Here is a 14,481-nt window from a genome sequence, read left to right as displayed (position 1 = left end):
CTTAACGTCCTTTGCCCAACAAGTAAATATTCTACCCAATCAGAGCGCAGCTAGCCGCAAGGCAGCCAATGGGAACACGAGCGCCGCGGGATCACTTCGCTCTTCTGTATCTTTTCTTTTTAGTGGTTGGTTAAAGGACGGAAATGACGTTTGGGACGGGAGGCGGGAGGTTTCCGGTTGGCTGACAGTTGGGAAGCAGGAGGCTGTTTCCTTTAGGAGGCCTCGCTCGCGGGCGGCAGAGAGGAGCCTGCCCTCCCCCCACCCGTCTAGCGATGGCGCCGCCGTTTCCCCCGGCGCCCCTGGAGGCGTTTCCCCGCTCCAGAGGCCTGGCGTCGCCGGCCCGGACCTGACCGCCCCGGCCCGGCGCCCGAGGGATGGAGGGGGGCGGCCCCGCGGTGCGCAGGAGGAGCCGGTCCGCCTCTGCCCGCGAAAGGAGCCGGGACCGAGCTCGGTCCCGCGGCGCCTGCTCCCCTCCAGCCCGGAAGAGACCGAGCTCTGGGGCCGGGGAGGAGCCTCAGCCCGCCCCCGCCAGCCCCGAGGTACGAGGGGAGCAGGCAGGACGCCTGGGTTCCCTCCCTGGCGATAACTCCCCATCTCCCCATAATGGGAGTGAATGAGACTAAGCGGTTGGGGCCGCTCTGCTCGGGGGAGGGGCACTGCGGCTGTCTCAAGTCCATCGCTCCCCCCAGGCCACAGTGTGGGGCAGCTGGCAGGGAGGGGTAAGAGCAACGGTCCCTCTTGCCCAGTGGCCTGTCAGTGGCCTATGCTAGATATTTCAGAGGGAATTAACTGAACAGGGCAGCTATCAAGAGGTCTCCTCTCATCCAGTCCCATCTTTCGACAGTCAGAGGTTTAGGGACACCCAGAGCATTGGGTTGTGTCCCTGACCATCTTGGCTAATAGCCAGCAATAGAGCTGCCCTCCCTGAACTTACCTAATTCTTTTTTTTAAACCCAGTGATTCTTCTGGCCTTTGCAACATCCCCTGGCAACAAGTTCCACAGGTTGACCGTGTGTTTTGTGAAGAAGTACTTAGGTTTGTTTTAAATCAGGGGTTCTCAAACTGGGGTTTGGGACCCCTGAGGGGGTTGTGAGGTTATTACATGGGGGGTTGCGAGCTGTCAACCTCTACCCCAAACCCCGCTTTCCTTCCAGCATTTGTAATGGTGTTAAATATATAAAAAAGTGTTTTTAATTTGTAAGGGGGGGGTCGTATTCAGAGGCTTACTATGTGAAAAGGGTCACCAGTACAAAAGTTTGAGAACGACCGTTTTAAATCATTATTAATTTTATTGGGTGATCCTGGTTCTTATGTTAAGGGATTAATAACACTTTGCTATTGATTTCCTTCACACTATTAATGATTTTATAGATCTCTGTCATATTCCCTCTTAATTGCTTCTTTTCTAAGATGACAAGTCCCAGTCTTTTTAATTTCTCCTCCATTGGAAGCTGTTCTACATGACTAATTGTTTTAGTTGCCCTTCTCTGCTTCTTTGATAATGCTACTATATCTTTTTTGAGATGGGGCTACCAGCGTTGCAAATATAATTCAAGGTGTGGGCATACCATAGATTTATATACTGGCATTATGGTATTTTTTGTTTTATTATCTTTCTCATTTGTGTCCAGAGAACTGGCCACAATAAGGCCAGTATCCCTTTCTTAAGTGGTAACAACTAGTTTAGACCCCATCATTTTGTACGTGGGATTATTTTTTTCAGTGCATGTTACTGTACATCAGTATTAACTATCAGCATTACCTTTTATCTACCATTTTGTCATCCAGTCTCCGAATTTAGTGAGCTCTCTTTGTAGACTCTTTGCAGTTAGCTTTGGACTTAACTGTCTTGAGTAATTTTGTATCATCTTCAAATTTTGCTACCTTCTTGTTCACCCCCTTATCCAGATCATTTATGAATATGTTGAATAGCCTTGTTCCCAGTACAGATTACTGGGGGACCACACTATTTACCTCTCTCCATTGCTAAAGCTGACCATTTATTCCTACCCTTTGTTTCCTGTCTTTTAACCACTACATGAGAGGACTATCCCTCTTATCCCGTGTCTGCTTACTTTGCTTAAGAGCCTTTAGTGAGGGACTTTGTCAAGGGTTTTCTGAAAGTCCAAGTATACCATATCCTCTGGATCACCGTTGCCACATGTTTGTTGACAGCCTCAAAGAATTCTAATAGATTGGTGAGGCATGATTTCCCTTTACAAAAGCTGTGTTGACTCTTCCCCAACATAATGTGTTTAACTGTGTGTTTGATAATTCTGTTCTTTACTATGGTTTCAACCAATTTTCCTGATACTGAAGTTAGACTTACTGGCCTGTAATTGCTAGGATTGCCTCTGGAGCCTTTTTTTTTTTTAAAAATTAGCACTACATTAGCTACCTTCCAGTATTTGGTACAGAGGCTGATTTACATGCCATGGTTAGTAGATTGGCAATTTTACGTTTGTGTTCCTTCAGAACTCTTGGGTGAATACCATCTAGTCCTGGTGATTTAATTTATCAGTTTGTTCCAAAACCTCCTGTATTGACATCTCAATCTGGGACAGTTCTTTAGATCTGTCACCTAAAAAGAATGGCTCAGGTTTGGGAATCTCCCTCACATCCTCTGCAGTGAAGACTGATGCAAAGAATTCATTTAGGTTCTCCACAATGTGGAGACAAAGCCTTTTCTTCCTTGAGTGCTCCTTTAGCATCTTGATCATCCGGTGGACCTACTGGCTGTTTGGCAGGCTTCCTGCTTCTGATGTACTGAAAAAAAAATGCTGTTAGTTTGTGTCTTTAGCTACTTGTTCTTCAAATTCTTTCTTGGTCTGCCTTATTCTACTTTTACACTTGACTTTCCAGAGCTGTTGACTTCCAATTTTTAAAGGATGCCTGTGATAAATGAAGTGGGGTGCAGCTCATTTTGATGGACACAGAGCCAGCCAGTTAGCTGTAAAATCCCTCTTGGTAGCTGTTCTCTGCTTGCTTTACCTGTAAAGGGTTAACAAGCCCACAGGTAAAAGAAAAGGAGTGGGCACCTGACCAAAAGAGCCAATGGGAAGGCTAGAACTTTTTAAAATGGGAAATAAACGTTCCCATTGTCTGTTCTCTGGGCTGCAGGGACAGAGCAGGAATGCTATAAGCAGGAATGCTGTGTAATTTTTCATACCTGGTTCAAAACTTATCTTCCATACCTAGAAGGAATCATTTGGGTAAGGAGCGTTTAGTTAAATGTGATCAGGTTTATTCTTTATTTTGGCTTGTGGATCTCCTCTGAGCTAACTCCTGATGCTTTTGTTTGCTTGTAACTTTTAAGCTGAACCCCCAAGAAAGCTATTTTGGATGCTTAATTTTTGGAATTTCTTTTAAAATCTAGCAAAAGCCTAAGTTCCAGATGTATTTTCTTTCTTTTTGTTTTTCATAAAATGTAACTTTTTTAAGAACAGGATTGGATTTTGGTGTCCTAAGAGGTCTGTGCATATGTTGTTTAATTAGCTGGTGGCCACAGCTGATTTCCTTTGTTTTCTTTCTCAGCTCTTCTCCAGAGGGGGGTGAAAGGGCTTGAAGGTACCCCACAGGGAGGAATTCCCAAGTGCTTCTTCCTGGGTACATGTGGGGGTTTTTTGCATTTGGTTGGTGGCAGCTTTACCAAGCCAAGGTCAGAGAAAATCTGTAACCTTGTGAGTTTAATACAAGCTTGGAGTGGCAAGTATTAATCTTTAGAATCCTTGAGGGCCCCCACTTTCTGCACTCGGAGAGACCGAGTGGGGAGTCAGCCTTGACAATGCCTTTTGCTTCTAACCACCTCTTGCACTCTGTTGGTTAGCTATGGAGGCATTTTTTTGGAATTCTGTTTTGGTTTGTTTTTTATTTGGGGTATACATTTCATTTGAGCCTTATTAAGGTGCAGCATTTTTCCAAACCCCTTACCTTTGTAGTCCAGGTTTACACTTGCTCCTGTCCCCAAACATATGACAGCTCTCTAATAGAGGGCATTAGCGATCCTGTGTTAACTCAAGTTAATTGGCTGATTTATTCGAGGTAACATGCATTTTTGTATGTGCTAATCTAGTTACTTTGTCAGGGTATGCAGGTTTATGCTTCACCCTGGTCTGACCCTTACTCACTTCCCCTCCCAGCTTTGTTACTTACCCTTCACTCTGTACCTCATTGCACCTATCTGTAAAATATCTGTCTTTGTAAAGCACTTAAAGATCTTTTATGTTGTTTTGGAAAAAATGCCACCAAATGTGACTGAGGACTTGTCTAAATATAAGAGTTGGCTCACTTCAACAACATTAGTACAGATAAAGCACCCCTTGAGTATGAACAGTTGCACTGGTGAACAGGTGGCTGATATCAGTATTGTTTATTTCTGAATGAGAAGGGGGGGGGGATAAGCTATGCCAATATAAGGCACCTTCATGCAGCTTGTTGATGCTGTGTCATACCAGTATAACTCGCACTGAAATAGTTGTACCAGTATGAAATCTGAGTGTCGACCAAGCCTCAATGATTTAGGACCACAAGTCACTTTAGTGCTTTTGAAAATCCCACCCATTATCTTTCACAAATAGAATGAAATGCACACTTAAATTACTCATGAAATTGACATTTTGGTTTTGAGTCAGATGTTTCAGATATAAATCTGTCAGCATGTGAGTCAGCCTCCCATTTGCTGTTGAATATTCATAAATATACCTTTTTTTTTTTGCAGTATAATAATGACAGTGAAGAGGACATGTTTGGTGATTATGACAGCTTTTCTGGAAATGATTCTTTGTTAGCTCAATTTGATAATATGGAGCAGGAATGTATTCAATCTATTGACTTGACTTCATGTACTAAAAACATGGAAGAAAAAGCTACTGTAGAGCCTGCATTTGGGTATCTTCAATTACAAAATGCCAAAAGCAAGGAACTAATTTTTTCTGCTGCAGGAAACATTATTGGTTTCAAAACTGAAGAAGAGAGTCATTTGAAGACCACAAGTGAACAAGATAACAGGACTCTAGAACCTGGAGACTGTTTTTTAGATGACTTGCCATCTTCACAGCTTCTATATTTTGAGGAAATGAATAAAACCTTAGTTGATTCTAGAAAATCATCAGGTACAAAAGAGAGTGCTAATGACATGAATTCTTGCCTTGATAAAATGTTGAATCAGTCGTCTTGTCACCATAATGCAGAGCACACCAAAATAAATAATGAATTGTCCCCAAGCACCACGTCCAACATCAGTAAAAGAAAGAGTCTCAAAGATCACCTCAAAAATACTATGACTGGAAATGCCAAGGCTCAGACTCCACAGGTTTCTAGAACTAAACAGCTCAAAGAAGCTGTTCTGTCTGAAGAAATTTGTGTCGCCAAGAAAACTATTGAAACTTCTTCTGTTGACATTGGCCCTTTTTATGGGTTACCCAGTAAAGTTAGAGATCTCTTAGTACAGTTCCGAGGGATTGAAAAACTTTATGGTAATATCCATTAAATTTTTGTTTAAAAAATCACAGTTGTTTGCTTTTGGGTTACAGTGGATATAATATTTCCAGCAGATCGATGCAACCTTTTCATCATGTACTTGTGGAAACAAAATTTCTGTTTTAAGTTGCTAGACAGTAAGTTTGTTGAGTTGGAATTAGTTAAAATTAACCCTAAATTCTAAGGAAAAATCTTTCAAAGAATGTTGTAGCTGAAAAAGTGGAAAGCAAGGAAACTTAAGGTTACTCTTAATTTTTTTTTTAAACATTAAAATATGGAAACTGTAACTCTGTCCCTCATCTACCCTAAGCTTTCGTTGTGTAACCAAACTTTTTTTTGAGGACTTAAAAGCATGATAAGGTCATCTTAAAACTGTAGTTGAGGCAGGATGTAGGGGAAGAGATGGCTGATATTTACCACTTTTGCTAAGAAATTCTGATTTTATTTTTTTTCATGGTATTTGCATGTGATTTGTAAAAAGGCTGGAGTTACATTGTTGTAGCTACTTAAAGCTGTATGTTCCCGTGTTTAAATTTTATGATAAGATTGAATTACCTGATCAACAGAAAATATAGGGGCTAAGAAGTTCTTATCCAAAGGCACCTCAACTTCTGTGGCCCCTAAAGGATAGAAACATTCTTAATTTCTCAGTTTATGGTAGAACTGTCTTCTTTTGGAAATCTGAGATAGGCTTTGCCAACTACTTTGGGGTTGTATTTGTGTCTAGGTAATGTCACATTGAGTATTTCTGTTGAGACATGCTGTTGGTTTTGTGACTCTTATTTTTGAAGATGTACATAATTGAGGTGCAAGGTTGTCTGCTGGGTTTTAGTGGTGTGCAGGTGATAATACGTGGGTGGAATTAAGGTTCTTCGGGTGACCTAATCTGGTAATTTTTTGGTAATGTCAAAATGAAATGGTTCTTTAAGACATGACCAAAATATTACTTTTCAGTGAACCAAAAAATTGTATTTGGCAAACTGGACACTAAATCGCAAATAGTTTCAGTTCAACCAAAACTCTATATTTTGGCAAATAAAACTGTTCACCGAAAATATTTTGCCCAGCTGCATCTGGTGTTCATTCCATGAAGCTGTTTTTAATTTCTACCTTCTGAAAGCTGTTTAACCATCTGGGCAATCTGAATGGCAGGCTGTTGCTGTAGATGCTTTAATACCTATATGTAGGATGGAGCCATCTGTATGTGGTATATTAAAATACTTTGTTCTGTGGACACTTTTATAAGAAGGAGGATGGGAAGGCTGGATTGTCAGAAATGTTCAGTACTTTATCAGTGAAAGCCGCCTGAGACAATAATCTGCCCATACCCTTTAGTTTTACAGAAAACTTGTATTTTGATCCTGAATCAGCATGCATGTGAGAAGAGAGGTGGCAAAATAATTTTTCTTTCAATTTTACAGAGTGGCAGCACACTTGCTTAACATTAGAATCTCTGCAACAAAGAAAGAACTTAATATATTCATTGCCAACCAGTGGTGGAAAAACACTTGTAGCTGAAATTTTAATTCTTCAAGAATTACTCTGCAGGCAGAAAGATGTTTTAATGGTTCTGCCATATGTGGCTATTGTCCAAGAAAAGGTGTGAAAACAGTATTTTGGTTTTTTGTTTTATTCTGAAATGAATATTACTTTTTATACATGCACTTTTTTACCAGTGTTGGAAAATTGACTGTAAATATTTTAAATCCTCTGTTAATCCATAGGAGATTTCTAGTGAATATATTCTTGTGTATCTTGAATAAATATCAGCCTGGAAATGAAAAGTATGTTTCTATTTTCTAGTTCAGTTAAGAGGCTCTCAAACTATTCTTTGTGATGAAATGTACATTGTCTATAGTTAAGGATATCCACTTCAACTGAGTTATGAAAAATTGGATTTGCACTAAGCTATTGGAATGTTAGTGCCTTGCTTGCAGTCCCGTCTAATCCAAGTCTACTCTAAAATCCATGTTGACGTTTAAATAATCTTGCAAAGAAAAAACCATAGCTGTCTAATGGAACTAATAAGTGATTTATGGAGGACAGATGAAGTATTTTGTCACTGATTTGACAAATCTCAACACCTGAAAGGCTTACGTACTAAAATATTTTTGTCGTTAATATGCTTTGATTTCACTTTTTGCAGTAGTCATTTGTTCAAGTAATAATTCTTATTGTCAGCTGTATTGTTGCATAATGTATACATGAAATAATGTCTTATTTTCTGGCCTTAATCCTCAAATTACATTAGCATGAGTTAATTGCAAGATCAAAGTCATTAAGTGTGAAAATTAATTTACTCTTCGTGTAATTTGTTCTTTTTGCATTTTATTATATTGTAGGTTTGGGCCTTGTCAAGTTTTGGAATAGAGCTAGGTTTCTTGGTTGAAGAATATGCAGGAAGTAAAGGAAGATTTCCTCCAATCAAAAGGAGAATGAAGAAATCACTGTACATTGCTACTATAGAGAAAGGACACAGCCTAGTGAACTCCTTGATTGAAACAGGAAGAGTTGGTGACCTGGGTCTAGTTGTAGTAGATGAGGTTTGTTATAAAACTTGCAACAGGTTACTAGTATTGTTACTATTTTATTTACAAAACAGTTACAAGAAAAATACACCGTTTAAAACTGTATATATACTGTACAAATGGGCATATTGTACAGGTACTATATTAGAAAACCATTGCTTAGCAAGCTGGAGAGTATCCAAGATTTGTCTTGAGGGTTATTGCTCATTTGGGATTTGCTCCTTTTTGGTATCTTAATAGAGCAGTGGGCTCTTAATTTGTCTGAGAAATCTTCTTAAAGATAGTTGGCAAATGTTAACTACCTAAAACGCAGCCATTTGCAGAACAGGATACAAGGGGCATTCATCCCATACTAGTGTAAAACAAACTTTAAATTAATCTTGAACTGGTTACATTGAATGTGTTTTACTGATCCCTTAATTATACACAAAAACATGTTCGGTCTAGCATAAACCGTTTTTGATCACATGGTTTTCTGAGAGTCCATTTGTAGCATGAACTAATCTAAGAAGATAAAGGAACAGCACTATTCAGATTTGACAGAGGATATGTCTACTACACTACAGTGGTACAGCTAAGGCGCTGCAGCTTCTTATGTCGATGAAAGGGTTTTTTCTGTAGATATAGTTAATCCACTTCTCCAAAAGGTGGTAGCTAGGTTGATGGAACTCTTCTTTCATCGATCTAGCTGCGTCTGTCGTGGGGGTTAGGATGACCTAATTACAGTGCTCAGGGCACAACATTTTTCACACCCCTGAGTGATATTGCTAGGACAGTCTAATTTTTAAGTGTAGGCCAGAGTCACAACTCCGTCACTACTCTGCTCCTGGTATAGTGTAGCTATGTGCTTCCCCTTACTTAAACTAGATTACAAGGTGCCAATCCAGCCCCATGTAACTACCAACAATATTACTCAAGTTGAAGGTGTTCCTTTAATAAAATATTCTGTGAAGAAAACATTGAGAATTAAGTGCTGCTTTGCCAGTGATTGCTGTACTGTCATTAACTGTTAGCAAAAGGCCTTCACTGTCTTCTAAAGCAAGGTTCCTAACCTTTTTCTTTCTGAGCGTCCCCCCCCCAACACACACACACACACACACACACACACACACACACACACACACACACACACACACACACACACACACACACACACACACACACACACACACACACACACACACACACACACACACACACACACACACACACACAGCCTAGCTGTGCCACAGCAGTTTTTCTGCATATAAAAGCAAAAGCCGTCGTTAAGGGGGAGCAAGGAGGGCAATTCCCTGGGCCCCATGCCGCAGACGGCATCGTGAAGGTAAGTTGCTCATGCTTCGTCTTCCGCCCTGGGTGGTGGTACTTGGGGGCCCTGACTAGAGTCGTACACGGCAGGGCTTCAGCTTTCAGTCCTGGATCTAACGCCAGCCATGCTTGTCAAACCCCCTGAAACTTGCTTCTGGCCCCCGCGGCGACCCCAGACCTCTCGTTGCACAGTTTGATCAAGATAAGAGATGTACAAAATAAATTCTAACTGGGTAGTAATAAAAGATCACTGCACTGAGTATTTTCTGCCAGGAAGTGCCATCCCTGTGACCGTTGTTGTTTAATTTGATGGAAAGCAAACCTTGTTAAACACATACGTTTTTCCGCATTCTCCTAAAAAAAATAAATATATATATAATATAAAAAAAATATAATTTTATAGTGAGATGACATTATTGGAGGAGGCTTTAGAGTCAAAATACACCAAACTTAAAGAGAAATTGGACAAAAGGTTTACCATATTAAAAATATTTGGGATTTGATTTGTATGCTGGTTTGTATTTAGAAATATTGCTAAGTCAGTAACTAATTTACCATGCCTCACTTCTCTTTATTTTTCCCCGAAGTTGCACATGCTTGGTGAGGGGAGTCGTGGAGCTACACTGGAAATGATTCTTGCAAAAATTCTCTACACCAGCAGTAAGTAATTCCTGCACCATGACTAGTTACCTTTAAAAATATCATGTAAAGTAACAATTTGTATAACTTGAGAGAGATAATCCAACTTTTAATTTATTTTTTGTTTCACGGTTTCTAAAATATCACAAACTCCACTGAGTAATAGAGTATTTCACCATGGATCACTGCGGGTTTTTTTGTTTTTTTTTACCCCTTTGTAGTGCCTTGCAGGAGTTCATGAGGTGGCCCTGTAGTAATCCCCTTCCTTCATCTCTGAGAAATTCCAGTTTGGGGTGAACTTTTCTCTCAAGAGTGAAATCTGACCCTTCCTGTTAAATGTTTATGTAAAGGCCTTAGGGAACACTGTGAAACAGTATCCATTGCATAGGGTGAGTCTTCACGGCACAGTTGGCTTGAGTTATAACTAGTTTTACCCTTAACTTGATTTCCAGCCACATACAAAAATCTGTAGCTTGAGTTAGGTGGTACTATAAGCTCAAGACAGCTAGCCTTTCAGGGTATGTCTACAGTGCACCTGGGAACATGCTACCCAACATGGGTAGAGAGAGAGAGACACACACACACACACTCTCTCTCTCCCCCTCTCCCCCTCTCCCTCCCTCATCTAGTATGCTAAATATAGTAGTGTGGCATGGGTGGCAGCTCAGGCTAACCACCCAAGTACACACCTGGGCAGTCAGGTGGACTTGAACTCAGGTGGCTTGCGCAAGCCAGTGCCTATGCTGCTGCAGCAGCCACGCTGCTATTTTTAGCATGCTAGCTGGAGCAGAACTAGTACATGTCTGTCGATGCTGGGAAACATTGTCCCAGCTACAGCACAGACCAGGGGTCTCAAACATGCAGCCTGCGGGGTTATTTCCTGGGGGGCGCCAAGCTCCCTGCACTCTCTCCCGCGCCCCCCGGAGTTATTTCCTGTGGCCATCAAGCTCCCGTGCTCCCTCTCCCCCCAGCACGCTGCATCCCTTCTCGTCTGCCTACCTCCAGGCACTTCCCACCTCCAAACAGCTGTTTGGCTGCGCTTAACGCTTTCCGGGGGGGGGAGGAACAGGGAGCCGCACGCTTAGGGGAGGAGGCGGGGCAGGGACAGGGATTTGGGGAAGGGGTTGGAATAGGAGCAAGGAGGGGGCGGAGTTGGGGTGGGGACTTTGGGGAAAGGGTTGGAATGGGAGTGGGGAAGGGGTGGGAAGAGGTGGGGCAGGGCCTCATGGAAGGGATGGAGTGGGGACCAGGATAGGGAGGGGGGGTGTCAGTGATGTAGCCCTCGGGCCAATGTACTAGTCCTCATGTGGCCCTCGTGGTGATTCGAGTTTGAGATCCCTGGCGTAGACATTCCCTTGCCGGGGGGGTCGAAGCCTGAATGCTGCTGAAGTTTGAGCTAGTACTTCAGTGGGGATGCATCAGCTTGAGTTACAACTCAGCAGCAGCTAATCTAGTCACTTTGCAACTCACTCAGTAACTCAAGTGTTGTTTTGAACAATAGTTGCTCAAGTGCAGTTAACTGGTGTGCTAACTCAAGATGACCATGCTGTGAAGACACACCCATAGTCACCAGTATGTGGACAACACTAAATTCTTTATTCCTTTTTCATCTAAGATGCTTTTATAACGTTTGTGATTTCTCAGCTTGTTTTGTTTTAAATGGAAGTGATGTGTCTGCAACTAATCTGGGAAGGATGGATGCTGCTGTGTCAGGGGATTAATCTAGAACAGTGTTTCATAATTGGTAGGTCATAACACCCAAGAGATTCACAAAAGGCAATCGGGGGAATTTGCAAGGTGTTGGTTTATGTTGAGATCAAACTGCCGAATAAAATCTCTCCCGCCACTCCTTTCACACCCTTACCCTTCAAAGCCAGCCTCTTGAAACACACAAACAAACAGATTACATGGACTCATAGACTTTAAGGTCAGATGGTACCATCATAATAATCTAGTCTGACCTCCTGCACATTGCAGGCCACAGAACCTCACACACCCCTATGTAATAGACCCCTAACCCTGGCTGAGTTACTGAAATCCTCAAATCATGGTTTAAAGACTTCCAAGTTACAGAGAATCCACCATTTACACTAGTTTAAACCTGCAAGTGACCAGTGCCTCATGGTGCAGAGCAAGGTGAAAACCCCCAAGGTCTTTGCCCAATCTGATCTGTGGGAAAATTCCTTGCCAACCCCAAATATTGTGATAAGCTAGACCCTGACCATGTGGGCAAGACCCAGCAGCCAGACATCTGGGAAAGAATTCTCTTTAGTAACTCAGAGTCCTCCCCATCTAATGTCCCATTACTGGCCATTGGAGATGTAGCAGTCGCCGATCAGCTACATGTCATTGTAGGCAGTCTCATCGTACTATCCCCTACATAAACTTATCCAGCTCAGTCTTGAAGCCGATGGGCTTATCATTGTTACATGTTTTGTTCTTCTTACATAAACGGAAGAGGGTCACTGATCTAAAAGAATGGAGGTGGGGAGCACCGCCCTTTCACTGTGTGGTTTGTGGCCAGGGGTTGTGGAAGATCTTTTTTTCTGAATACACGGAAAAAGGCATTGTGAGATATTTCTGTTATCTGTCTGTGACTAGCCCAGAGACTCTTTGGATGCAAACCTTGCCACAGTATTACCATGTCTTTTGTAATTGTTCCCCTAATGCAATTGTACCCTGGTGGACCTCTGCAGTCTTCATCTGATGCAGAATACAGCGACCTGCCTTGTCAGTGAGAAGGGTGGAGGAGAACATTCAGCATGTGCTCTTCAAGTGTGGCACTAAACGCTACTTAGGTGTTCTGAGTAAAAGTCAAGAAATCTAAATATGCATTGTCTGGGACCCAGTTATTTAGAAGACACCACCTTCTCTGCTGTCTAATGACAGTTAAGGCCTTCTGTATCGTGACCATCTGCCTGGAAGCTCACTTTCTAAGGTCAGCAGCAGAACACTCCTAGCTCCAGGGCACCTGCCTTTAAAACTTGCTTCTTGTTACGCTGAAGGACTCTTGTTCAGTCCAGGCTTCAATTTGATTGTTGCTTTTTCTTTTTTAATCTGGTTGTGTGACGGGGTCACCACTCACCACCACTGGCACCCCTTGTTGGTCACTGCGGGAATTAGCTCTTGACTGCTGTGGGGCGTCCTCGACACAAGGTAGTTTGCCCGTTGGCTCCGCTCCGCTGTCCTGGGACCTGCGTTGCTCCCTGCTCGGCGGTGTCCTCTGCAGGACACTCTGCATCCACTTCAGGACACTGCCCACCACTCTGGTCTCACCCCCTTCCGGGGCGGTGTTGTTAACAGTCGTTCTTCCATTTGTCCCTGCCTACATGGCCAACCACAGCCCTAAAGTCTAGCCCCTTGTCTCAGGGGCAGGTCATGGTCTGTCTCGGCCTCTCTCCTCAATGGCCAGGGACAGTGCAAAGGCGGGGGGACCCAGGACCACCCGCTACTCTGGGTCCTTTCCCAGGGACTTTCTAGCGGCAGCCTCCTTCTATCTCTCTCCTCTTGTCTCCCTATTTTCCTGGGCCACACCCTTTGGCCCGATGCAACTTCTCAACCCCTCTTGGCAAGGACAGCAGCCTGGCAGGTATCTGGGCCAGAGTTCCGCTCTGCTTCCCCAAGCCTGCCCAGCACTGCTTTGTCTAAGATGCTGCTCCTTAGCTCAGGAGCCAGTCCTTCTCCTTTGCTAGTCAGAGAGCAACTGACTGCCTTCTTTGCTAGGCAGCCTTTATATAGGACCTAGCCCTGTCCTGATTGGCTGCCTCTTTCCCTGCTCTGATTGGCTCTCCCCCAGCCCTCTCTGATTGGCTGCTGGTCTGGGCAGCCTCTCAGGCCTGGTTCAGCCCTTTAGTCTGGAGCCCTGTATGTTATAAAACCATTGCTAAGGCTGTTCTGTCATGTGGCTCTCCAATTCCATTACCTTCATCGTTTTCAAAAATACATCCTTCTCTTGACATGTCAGAGGTGAGTGCTAGTGGATGGTTGTGATGGTGAACAGTTAAACTGTTTCATTGAGAACCTTGAGAGCTGCCAAATTAAAGCCTTAAATAAAAGTCTAACCCAGGGGTTCTCAAACTTCATGTCACTGTGACCCCCTTCTGATAACAAAAAGTACTACATGACCCCAGGATGGGGGACTGAAGCCTGAGCCTGCCTGAGCCCCACTGGGTGGGAGGGCCAAAGTCTAAGCAACGCCGCCCTGGGTGGGGCCAAAGCTGAAGCTCAAGAGCTTCAGCTGCATGCAGGGGACCTTTAATCTGAGCCCTGCTGCCCAGGGCTGAAGCCCTTGGGCTTCAACTTCAGCCCTGGGCTGTGGGCCTCGGGTTTTGGCTTTGGCCCCGGGCTCCAGCAAGTCTAAGCCAGCCCTGGCGACCCCAGTAAAATGGGGTTGCGTCCCACTTTGGGTCCCAACCCACAGTTTGAGAACTTCTGGTCTAACCCAATGACCACTGTGAGAGCTTTAATTCCTCTACAGGTAGTAAAGTTTCTTGTTCCCTTAAGTTTTCTTTATTAACGGAGTTAGGTT

At 43.3% G+C, this 14,481-nt stretch overlaps 1 protein-coding gene across 10 annotated transcripts in view; it reads left to right on the top strand.

The window, feature by feature from the left end:
- The first annotated feature begins 128 nt into the window (after positions 1–128).
- Positions 129–14,481, top strand: part of HELQ (helicase, POLQ like) — a 34,445-nt gene continuing 20,092 nt past the window's right edge. Inside the window, exons 1-6 of one of the 10 annotated variants that reach the window (XM_037896786.2) lie at positions 415–539; positions 958–1,035; positions 4,718–5,474; positions 6,900–7,078; positions 7,821–8,021; positions 9,902–9,974. In XM_037896786.2, the coding sequence (XP_037752714.1) occupies positions 4,742–5,474; positions 6,900–7,078; positions 7,821–8,021; positions 9,902–9,974 (1,186 nt within the window). In that variant the 5' untranslated portion in view covers positions 415–539; positions 958–1,035; positions 4,718–4,741. Of the gene's footprint in view, positions 540–957; positions 1,036–4,717; positions 5,475–6,899; positions 7,079–7,820; positions 8,022–9,901; positions 9,975–12,677; positions 12,892–14,481 lie in introns of those variants that run through there. The other 9 variants (XM_037896785.2, XM_037896783.2, XM_037896784.2 and 6 more) reach the window with 9 other exon arrangements.

The sequence above is a fragment of the Chelonia mydas genome, chromosome 4 (assembly GCF_015237465.2).
Source record: "Chelonia mydas isolate rCheMyd1 chromosome 4, rCheMyd1.pri.v2, whole genome shotgun sequence".
In the NCBI taxonomy this organism is placed as follows: Eukaryota; Metazoa; Chordata; order Testudines; family Cheloniidae; genus Chelonia; species Chelonia mydas.
This window is presented reverse-complemented; position numbering and strand designations above follow the sequence as displayed.